This window comes from Loxodonta africana, chromosome 23, assembly GCF_030014295.1.
Source record: "Loxodonta africana isolate mLoxAfr1 chromosome 23, mLoxAfr1.hap2, whole genome shotgun sequence".
NCBI lineage: Eukaryota > Metazoa > Chordata > Mammalia > Proboscidea > Elephantidae > Loxodonta > Loxodonta africana.
In genome coordinates, this window is record NC_087364.1 from 46,618,869 (window position 1) to 46,629,476 (window position 10,608).

Below are 10,608 nucleotides of genomic sequence, written 5' to 3' on the forward strand. Positions count from 1 at the left end.
TAAAAAAGAATCTTAGGTAGCAATGGCAAGCTGGCACGTCCTACTCGCTGCCCATTCATTTGGGCCAACTTTGGAGGTGGCTTCGCTTCTCCTGCCAATTCCCACGCTCCCAGGCCCAAACTGCCAGGTTTGGGGGTCCATAAGCCCAACCCCGAAGACGTGGGGTGACGGATACGCACGAAGGGCGCCCCCACCCTCACAGACCACGATTCTCTTCACCTCCCGACCCCCAGAGCCCCTCGGCAGGCTGCACCTGTCGGAGCTGAGCCCCGAGCGCACATCCCACAACTCAGGGAAGCGCACGCACGCGGGGAACCGCTCCGTTTCTCTCCCTGCGTTCAGGAGGCCCCAGCCTCGCCCTTGGTTCCCGCGGGACCCGCGGCTGACAGAGCCCAACTCTTCGCGGCGGCAGCGGGAACCTCCGGAGAAGCCCCAGGCCGACCGCGGCCTCCAGGCGGGGAGCGGGGCTGGGCGGGCGAGCCACTGCAGGTTCCCGGGAGGGGCGAGCGGCCGGCGGCTGACATTTTTTTGTTTGCTCCAGGCTATCGGTAGACGGCGGTAGGCCGAGGCTTTTCCCGCCCGCTGAAAGTCAGCGAGAAAAACAACGCGCGGGGAACAAAAGCACGGCGCCTACGCCCTTATCAGTTAGGGTTAGAACAGAACAGACCACTGCCCTCCCGGGCGTACCCTCCTCAACCCACCGCACCAGCCGCGCCGCCGCACCTCTTTATAAAGGGAGAGACCGCCACCGCGCGGATTGGCCAAGGCCTTCTCCCACTGGCTCTCGCGAGAGCTGAGCCAACAACAACAAAAGCTCTTAGAGTGTGGCCAAGCGCCACCCTTCCCCACGTTCAATTGGAGAAAGCTTTGTGGGTTTTTTTTTTTTTTCCCCCCGTGCGCTTTAGTTGGGAAACTAACACGAAGTGCTTTAGAGCTTTTCATCGTTTACAGACCGGGTACGGCTGGCGTCACTGGAATGCTCGTCGACTACCTTAAGAAAAAGAAAGTCATTAAAAAATCAGAATTTTAAGGCAGAGGGATAGAAAACACAGATTTCCAAGTCTGGTTGATTACCCCGTTTGTTGGAGGCAGCACCCAAAACCAAACCAAACCCACTGCCCTCGAGTTGATTCCAACTTAGCGGGCAGCACACTGACCCACTAAACCAGAATATCCTTTCGGTGAATAGCCTTAGAGTTGCTGGCCTACTCCCTTCCTTCAGAATGCCTGCTCAGTTATTTTAAGTATAACTACTTAATTATACTTCTTAATCTTAACGTTAAGAAAATCTTAACATGAACTAAATCTCTGTTTTATTAGGAAATAAAGGCCTTCAGCCATTGACTTTGCTTTAAGGTAATGCTATGTCGTGATTACATGTGAAATAGGAAGAAAAATCCATAAATGGTAGCAGATTTTATAATGGCCGGTGTTGATGCAATTATACCTATAACTAGCCCGCTTCGGCCTGACGATCTTAAAAGTTGGACTCTTGTCCAATGGGATAAACTCCGTGGACTTGCCACTATTGGATCCTCAATCTGAGAGAATAAAAGAATGTAACCCAGAAACCAAAAAAAAAAAAAAAAAAACCAAACCTGCTGCTGTCAAGTCGAATCCGCCTGATAGCGATCCTATAGGACAGAGTACAACTGCTCCATAGGGCTTCCAAGGAACAGCTAGCTGGTGGATTGGTTAGCAGCCAAGCTCTAAATCTCTGTACCACTAGGGCTCCTGTTAAGGGGATTGATTTGTGAGGATTGTAAGGCAGGGAAAATGTAACCGGATTTTCCACAGCATGTTATTCCCCTTCCCTGGATTACCGGAAAAGGATCATCTGCAACCCCAAGAAGGAGGCTAGAGTCTGCCCAGAATATTCCAGGCTGTTTGCTCAGTTAACTACCTAAAAGACTCTGGTTAAGGATTGTGTGCGTGCCTGCCTAATGGGGCAAGTTACTTCGGGATCCCTTAAACTGAAATCTTATAACCTCCTTAAATTTCAATTTCTTAGTCTGTAAAATGGGAATAATATCTGCCTTGCCCGTCTCTCTGGGATGATGACATTTAAATTAGATAATGCATAATTGTTGTTATGGTGGAATTGGTTCAGATTCATGGGGACCTCACGTGTGCAGAGTAGAACTGCTCCATAGGAATGTTGGGTTAACCCTATTTCAAAAATAAATGAATATATATGCTATACGTTAGAATTCTAAAGCGAGGGGTTGAAATCATTCTACAGTGCTGTGACCCCTGGTGGTGTAGTGGTTAAGAGCTTGGCTGCTAATCAAAAGGTCAGCAGTTCAAACCCACCAGCTGCTCCTTAGAAACCCTATGATGCAGTTCTGCTCTGTCCTACACGGTTGCTGAGTTGGAACTTAGTATCACCTAACAACACAACGGTGCTGTGAATCTAACATGCACCACCTGTTTAATCTGCCCTCAGAAAATCATTTTCTACACTTATCTGGGCTAGTCTTGCTTACAGTCATTAAAATGGGAGACAAGTGCCAAGGGATGAAATGTACCTCCTCACGAATGCCTGGCTTGGGCCAAACAGTTACTTCCTGCTCCCTATGCATGCACCTCTGGGCCTTTGCCCTGTTCCCTCTGCTAGGAGTGTGTTTCTAGTTAATTCTGTATGCCTATTTTATAGCTGTGGTAGAAACCCTGGTAGTGTAATAGTTAAGAGTTTGGCTGCTAACCATTAACGGTTAAGAGTTTATTAATAATTTGCTAAGTAATAAAGATTGGCAGTTCAAATCCACCAGGTGCTCCTTGGAAAACCCTATGGGGCAGTTCTACTCAATCCTATAGGGTTGCTATGAGTCAAAATCAACTTGATAGCAATGGGTTTTTTTTGTTTTTTTTTTTTTTTGCAGCTGTGGTGGAGCCCCGGTGGCATAGTGGTTAAGAGCTTGGCCACTAGCTAGAAGGTTGGCAGTTCAAATCCACCAGCTGCTCACTGGAAAACCAATAGGACAGTTCTGCTCTGTCCTATAGGGTCACTGTGAGTTGAAATTGACTCAATGGCAATGGGTTTTTGTATATATCAAGAAAAGGGGACAGCGATGAAAAGGAAAAGGTCACAATCCCTGCCTTCTAAGAACTTGTCTTCTGTCTACTGAGGGAGAAAGACAAGCAAACCAAAAGACTTCATGGTCAATAGAAGTACAAGTAATAAAATGTACTAGAGGACACAAAGGAATAATCAATTTTGACTCCAGAGAGGTGGCATCTGAACTGGCCCTGTAAATTCTGTAAGCAAAAAATGGCATATTTTACAGTTTTTTTTAAACTGCCTTTAGGTACATTATCCCGTCTGAACTTCCCAATGATCCTGTGAGACAGGTAGAGATTAGCATTCCCATTTTACTGATGAGGAAATTGATCTTCAGAACGTTTAAACAACTTGCTGAAGTTACGCGCCTGGCAGGTGGCAGGGTCTGGACCTATCTTGCATGCTGCTCCTAAATTCAGAGGGAAGGGCACTCCATGAGGTTTACATTCCCGTTGTCCTTCAGGCCCAGTCCCAAGGCCAAATCTCCTAGAAAGTCTTCTCTGAGTCCCTCAACTGGTATTCTCCCTCCTATGAACCCCCCAGAGCATTTTATCCTTCTACTAGGATGCTAAATCACTTTCTACTTTGTAATTTACGCATCAATTTCACATCTTCTACCAGACTGCTGGCTTCCTAAGGGCAGGATCTGACTCCTGGTTTAGCACTCGTTGTACTTAGCACAGTGCTTTGCACAGAGTAAATAACTAAATTGTCATATGTCAATGCTGCCAACATTCTCTCAGCTACCCAGGTCATCTCAGTCCTCTTTGCCCCTTCACATCTACCTAATTACACAATAAGACTTGCTATTTCTTCATAATTTTTTTTTTCCAGTTCCATTGCCTATAATCTTGAGTACAGGACTTGGCTACTTTCTGTTTAGCCTAATAGCTTCCTAACTGATCACCTCATGTCCAGGCCCTTCCCAGTCTAATTTATCCTACAAACCACCACCACATTATGTTGTATCTCCTGCTTTTAAATCTTTAATTGCTTCCCTTTGCCTAGAGAACATTTAACACTTAAAGGTTTCCATTCCCTGGCCTTAATCTACCTTTCCAGTCATAGCTCTTAGTCTTTTAACAAAATCAGTCTATTAAACATGCCCTAAATATGCTTTGTTCATTCTCATCTCTACCCCCTGACTCCATTATCCTTGCCTGGATACCTTCCTCCCCATCCCCCCTCCCTTTTTTTCTCTACCCATTCCTAACTCCATCCCATCCACAGTGGCATGGCTCCTCTCTGAAATCTTCCCGCACTACAGCAACTTTCTTTCCCTAAACTTCAACAAGCTTAAATCTCTATCACTTTTTTGGCACATACTCTGTTTTACCAAAAATTGCTTTCTCCCCAAGGGAAATGTAAACTCTCAAAGACACAGAATAGTGTTTCTTCTAGCATTTAACTAGGTTCTATTCAATGAACATCTGCTCGATTGCTTCACCGTTGTTATTTTCCCCAATTATAAAAATACATCAGAGACACGGACAATCCAGTGATTAAAATATTTTCTGTTCTACCAGAAACATGTAATATCCAAAGTTTTCTCTGTCATATATGCTCAAAATGTTTTAACCAGTTCATCTGTACTTCAGAAGCATCTTTGGTGCACTATGTTGGGTCCAACCTCTTTATATTCTGCGGCAGTGATCCACATGTCCTGGAAGGCAGACAGGGATGCAATAATGGAACCTCCCATCCACACCGACATTTTCCTTTCTGGGGGAGCTGTAACCTGCACAGGAGTGTTGGCAGGTGCCACCTTTGCTATATCCTTAACTAGCCGCTTTTCTAAACCCAGGAAAGAGGTTGATCCCCCAGCAAGGATAATATTGGAGAAGAAGGAATTCCTCAGATCTGTATCACATTTCATTATGCTGTTGAAGCACATCTTATCAATACCAGGAGCCTCAAGGTTCAAGAGACGTGGAGCAAAGAGGGCCTCTGAACACCTGAAGAGCTGGTCATGAAGCTTGACAGTCTTCCCATCAGGCAGTTGGTAAACTTTCTCCAGATACTCAGGTTTCTTGGCCATTTCCTCTTCATAGTTCATTGCCACATAACAACAGGTTTCCTTAATGTCTGCGACAATCTGTCTGTCTGCAGTGCTAAGCAGCATGATACCATGGTCCTTTAACAGCATCATGAGGTAGTTGGTGAGGTCAAGGCCTGCCAGATCTAGCTGCTGGACACCATGAGGCAGACAGTAACCCTCAAAGATGGGTATACACTGGGTAACCCCGGCACCCGAATTCAGCACAAAGCCAGTTGTGAAGCCTGCAGCAAACAGTGCCAGGACACCCTGGATGGACATATAGAAGGCAGGAACCTCCAGATGCTCAAAAAACACTTCACTGGTCTGTTGCCGGTTGACCAGTGGGTTTAGTGCTGGCTCTGTAATCAAGACTGGACCATCACAGGGCTTTAGCTTCAGGTCATGGTCATAGAGATGCTTCCACATGATCTCCATGTCTCCCCAGGAAGTAATGAGACCGCGTTCCACTGGATAGCTATAGGGAGAACAATAAAATAAATTGCAGCTCTTTACTTTTCCAGTTTCAATTCTCCTCAACCCTGGGCTTATCCCCATATTTATTACCAGTAACCCTATATGGGCAGTGACTACCACAGCCTCTCAAGGAAGATAGCTATCAGCAAAAACTAGCACAGCACCTTCGTTTGTAATTTTTATCACATTCCATTCTTTCTCCCCTTTGGAAGACCCTTCAAAGCTTAAAAAAAAAAAAGGTTGGGAAACCCTCACATAATAGTAAATATAGGTTTGGTTTTGTAAAAATTTTTTTTTATTACGGAAAATTTCAAACATACACAAAAGTAGAGAGACTATTATAATAAACCCTTAGGTACCCAGGTCCCAGCATCAATAATTTTTAACATTTTGTTTGATTTATTGCTTTCACTTACTTTATTCTTGAAATGTTTTAAAGCTAATCCTAGACCTCATATATCAGTTCACTTCTAAGTATTTTATTTTGCATCCCAACAGATAAGACTTTAAGCAATTACCAAATATTTAAAAATATCACTATCAGATCCGTCAATATTAACAATAACTTTAAAAAATGTTATTGTGGTAAAAATAAACAAAAATTGCCACTTTAACCATTTTTCAGTGTAAAATTCAGTGCCATTAATTACATTCAAATGTTGTGCAACCATCCCCGCTATTTCCAAAATTTTCATCACCACAAGTAGAAACTCAGTACTCCGTAAGCAATAACTCTCCATCCCCCATACCCCTACCCCCTGGTAACGACTACTAAACTTTTGCCTCTATGCATTTGCCTATTCTAGATATTTTATGTAAGTCAGATAGTGCAATATCTTTTTTTGTGCGTATGTCTTATTTTATGTAGCATAATGATTAAAAAAAAAAAAAAAACACTGTCCTTGATTTGATTCCAACCCATAGCGACTCTATAAACCAAACCCGTTGCCATAGAGTGGATTCCGACTCATAGCGACCCTACAGGACAAACTAGAACTGCCCCATAGAGTATCCAAGGAGCGCCTGGTGGATTCGAACTGCCGACCTTTTAGTTAGCGCTGTAGCACAACCACTACGTCACCAGGACAGAGTAAAACTGCCTCATAGGGTTTCCAAGGAGCTGCTGGTGGATTCGAACTGCTAACTTTCAGGTTAACATGCATAGCTTAACCCCTGCGCCATCAGGGCTCCCTAGTATTTTCAAGGGTCACCCATATCTGTAACATGTATCAGAACCTCATTTCTCTATGGCTGAAAAATATTCCATTGTGTATTTACGTACCACATTTTATTTATTCTGTTGATGGAAGAATAGATAAATAACTTGGGTTGTTTCAACCTTTTGGCTCTTGTGAAAAATGCCGCTCTAAACATTGGTGTACAGATACCCGTTTGAGTCCCTACTTTCAAGTGTTTTAAGCTCTTGAATGGAATTGCGGGATCATGTGGTGATTCTAGTTTAACTTTTTGAGGTAAATACAGTTTTAATATCAATTAATTGAAGAGAATAACCATAAAGACAAAAGCTACCATGAATTAAACAACATTCTTAAATGAATTGGCATTTTATGAACAACAACTTTATTTTTAGGGTTGAATGCATTCGTATAGATAGAGAGCAAGTACTGTTCACTGTTGAGATGCTCGGTACCCGTAGAGCCGCGGCCCGGGCGTTTGCAACAACGCCCACTGGCTGAGATTCCGGCTACTCACTCCTTCGTCCCTTCTCTCACATCGGTGCCGCCCACCTGGACCCTCCCTGCCTGCCCTCCACGCCCGCCCTGCGCCCTGCCTGCCATGCATCGCAGCCCCGCCCGGCCACCCCAGCCTGAGCGGGAGTTACCTTATGGACAGCGAGCTTCGCCTCTCCTGCGCCTGGTCGCCCACGAACAGTGCCTCAGAGCCCTCGGTCGCCCAGGTGTGGCCCTTGGCGCGGCCGATAATGTTCGGGCAGGCAAACTGGGGCTCCCGGCTTCCAGCCAGGCCCGCCTTGATCGCCCCCGAGCCGTTGTCGATCACTACCGGTAGCTGGTGGTAGCTCATGTCGCCGCCGCCGCCGCCGCGTCGGGTCGCCGGGCCTCTCCGGCTGCCCTGGCTGCGGTTTGCTCCGGGAGAACCGACAGTGCGCGGGGGCGGCACTCTCCGCCGCCTTACCAGGCCCAGCGACGCGCGGACCCGACGGTCTGGAACGCCGCGTCACAGAGGCCCCGGCACGGCCGGGGGTCCTGCTCTCGGTTGGGGCAGGCTGGGGGTCGGGAGAGGCCGGGCGCGCTTACTCTGGGCACGCCCTGCGCTCCACAGAACCGCCCTCGGTTACGCCTTGTCTCGGATGGGCTCCCTTGGGAATCCGAGAATACTAACATCAGGAAAACCCGACTTTCCCCCCGAAGGATTAAATCTAACTGTTCACAAGTGCGTTTCTCCAAGACCTCGAAGAGCCAGAAACACTATTTCGCAAAGCTGTTGAATTCCGATGAACAAGTGTGGGTCCAGGGTCTGCGGAAAGCTCAGGAACGCACCCTTGACCCTGGGAAATGTAGGGACATCTAACTCGGGGAAGTTGTAGCGGTGGGAGAGGCACTCACAGCCCTTACTTTGAGACGCTCGTCAACTCCTAAAAAGAAAGGAGGGGGAAAAAATGCTAGGATTTTAAATGGGTTTTAAAAGACTTTTTTTTCTTCTTCTGTCTACTGAGCAATGTTTTGCTGTGTTTCATACCTGTGTTCCCTAAAGACGATGTACAGCGCTGAATGAAAACCAAAATGGTAGAATTTCACATTCTTTTAGAAATCTTGTCGTTTTTTCCCCCGCTGTAATCTGAAAGCTCATTCTCGTTTCATAGTCTTGATTTTCAGACATAAGACTGTGTCACGTCTCTTTGCAGAAGAAGTGAGATTCCTTGCGTCATATGAAATTCAAATTTAGAAAAATTCCAATACATTGTGTACGAGAAAGTGCACCTTCTTGTCCAGATACTCTACTCCCCACCCCGGCCCTCCACCTCAGTTTTGCACATGCTATAGAGAATTTTTTTTTTTTTTTTTTTAGAGAGAATGTTGAAACAACTGCTCAAATGAAACCTCCCATTGGTCTACAGAAGCACAAGAAGGAAATTAAAAAGCAATTCTCGCGTTCCTCCACCAGAGGCTGAAAAGGGTCGCTTTTTCTCTCGTAAAATACTAGCTTGGGGCGGCGAGCTGCTGCAGTGCTCGCAGGGACTTACGGGACTGACCGTGGTCCGCTCTTCCATGCCAGCCGAGGCCCCCGACTGCTCCCCGGACCCTCCGCAGCGCGACGCGGGAGAAGAACGTGTAATACAAGGCTGCTTTCCCAGACAAGGAGGGGTGTACGGAAAGGAAGGGGAGCTAGCGGTGCCTGGTTTCTACAGCAGTACTCGAGGGATTTGAAATCGCTCGCAAATTCAAACATTTGAAATAGTTTTAGTACTGCTTAGTTGGGCATATGGTTATTCTTCCGTTTCAGTTTTTTTTTCCTTTTCGAAAATACCGTTAATCCTACTTAATTTCTTTTTTAGTGAGCTGTATGTTACCATATCCATATCAGGACTTTGAGAGACCTCTTCTTCACAGAAGTTTCCGTAGTGTAGTGGTTATCACGTTCGCCTAACACGCGAAAGGTCCCCGGTTCGAAACCGGGCGGAAACACATTTTTTTCTCAGTTTTCCAGCTTTCCCATCTCAACCGGTACTGTGCAATGTTCGTTCAGTCCTCTGCCGTTTTTAAAAGGCATAATCTTACAAGCAATTTGCGGAAAGTTGCGGAATTTGGGGAATTTGAACTTTCACTTTGGGTTTTGTTTTATTCGGTCACCATATTTTTTATTGAACGCTTGCCCCGTGAAAGAAGCGTCCCAGATTTAAAAAAAAAAAAAAAATTCACTGCACAATCTGATACTGGAAAAATAGTGTACAATCTAGAAGGGAAAATCTAACAATGTAAAAAAAAGTGTTAGCTCTGCTGCCTCTTGATCAATCTTTGTATATAGTTCATCAGCTTTGCCCATCGAGACCATGTTTTATTCTTTTTCTAAAAATTCAGCGTCACGCTTGACACCAAGAAAAAAAAGGAAAACCAGTTGTCAGTGGATTCAACTCATGGGAATACAATGTGCATCAGAGAATAACTGCGCTCCATAGCTACCGATGGCTGCTTTTTTGGAAGTAGATTGCCAGGCCTTTCTTCAATGCATCTCTGTGTTGATTTGGCCCAGCGACCTTTCACTAACAGCCTAGTGCATTAACCGTTTGACCACCCAGGGACTCCTGGTGCCTAGTAAACCCTAAAACTCAAACTCATTGCTTCCAGTGTATTCCAACTCACAGGAACCTTATAGGACAGAGTGGAACCGCCCCATGGGGTTTCCAAGGAGCAGCTGGTGGATTCGAAATGCTGACCTTCTGGTTAGCTCAACCACTGCACCACCCTAAAAAAAAAAAAAGCACCTAGTAAAAAAAGACAGCTGTAAATATATCTGAATTAATAAATACCAAAAAGGATTCCCCCACCACCACACACAAAAGTGGAGTCAGAAAGAAAAGCATATTCCGAGAAGAAAGATGAAGTGAAAAAACAACCAGTTTCAGATGACGGTTTTTTATTCACAGATTTGATTCTTACCGAGAAGAAAGCAATTAGAAAAAGCAAAGACTGTGGCAGCAAAAAATATGAGGAGAAAAAGACGAATAAATTCAAGCAAAGACTGTCATTTAAAATAAAGTTCCGGGTAAATTACTTCTGGTCCTGACACGTAACTTTTAAGAAGAAAAAAAAAAAATGTTTAAAATGTGGTTTTCTGAGTATTATGTCCGTGGATACCAGGGATGAATCTATCCTAACATTTCAACACGACTTTTCTTAGTTCCTGCTCCTTCTGCATATTAGGGAAGTACGTAAAACCTTTTTCCTTCACTTTAGAAAATCCGAATTCGATGTAAACAACTGCCTGAAATTTTTTCTCATCCAGGCGCCGGAAAACCTTTTCCGGTATAAAACCCACCTTCCTTTAAGGTTGCGCA

General features: G+C 45.1%; 1 protein-coding gene and 1 non-coding gene across 2 annotated transcripts; one reads left to right on the forward strand and one right to left on the reverse strand.

The window, feature by feature from the left end:
- Nucleotides 1-2,866: 2,866 nt before the first annotated feature.
- On the reverse strand, nt 2,867-8,592 carry ACTRT3 (actin related protein T3). The gene is made up of 2 exons (XM_003416249.4): nt 7,417-8,592; nt 2,867-5,574 (listed from the first exon to the last, which is right to left on the reverse strand). Exons 1-2 carry the CDS (start codon nt 7,614-7,616, stop codon nt 4,656-4,658), a joined length of 1,119 nt encoding a protein of 372 aa, XP_003416297.1. The 5' UTR covers nt 7,617-8,592; the 3' UTR covers nt 2,867-4,655.
- Nucleotides 8,593-9,165: 573 nt separating this feature from the next.
- On the forward strand, nt 9,166-9,238 carry TRNAV-AAC (transfer RNA valine (anticodon AAC)). Its single transcript has one exon. It is a non-coding gene; the product is annotated as a tRNA-Val (tRNA).
- The last annotated feature ends 1,370 nt before the right edge of the window (nt 9,239-10,608 follow it).

Excerpts from the sequence above, each read along its gene's own strand:
- ACTRT3 (XM_003416249.4), bottom strand. The coding sequence starts at position 7,616 with ATGAGCTACCACCAGCTACCGGTAGTGATCGACAACGGCTCGGGGGCG. Across the intron at positions 5,575-7,416 it reads CGAAGCTCGCTGTCCATAAG|CTATCCAGTGGAACGCGGTC; the intron begins GTAACTCCCGCT and ends TTCTCCCTATAG.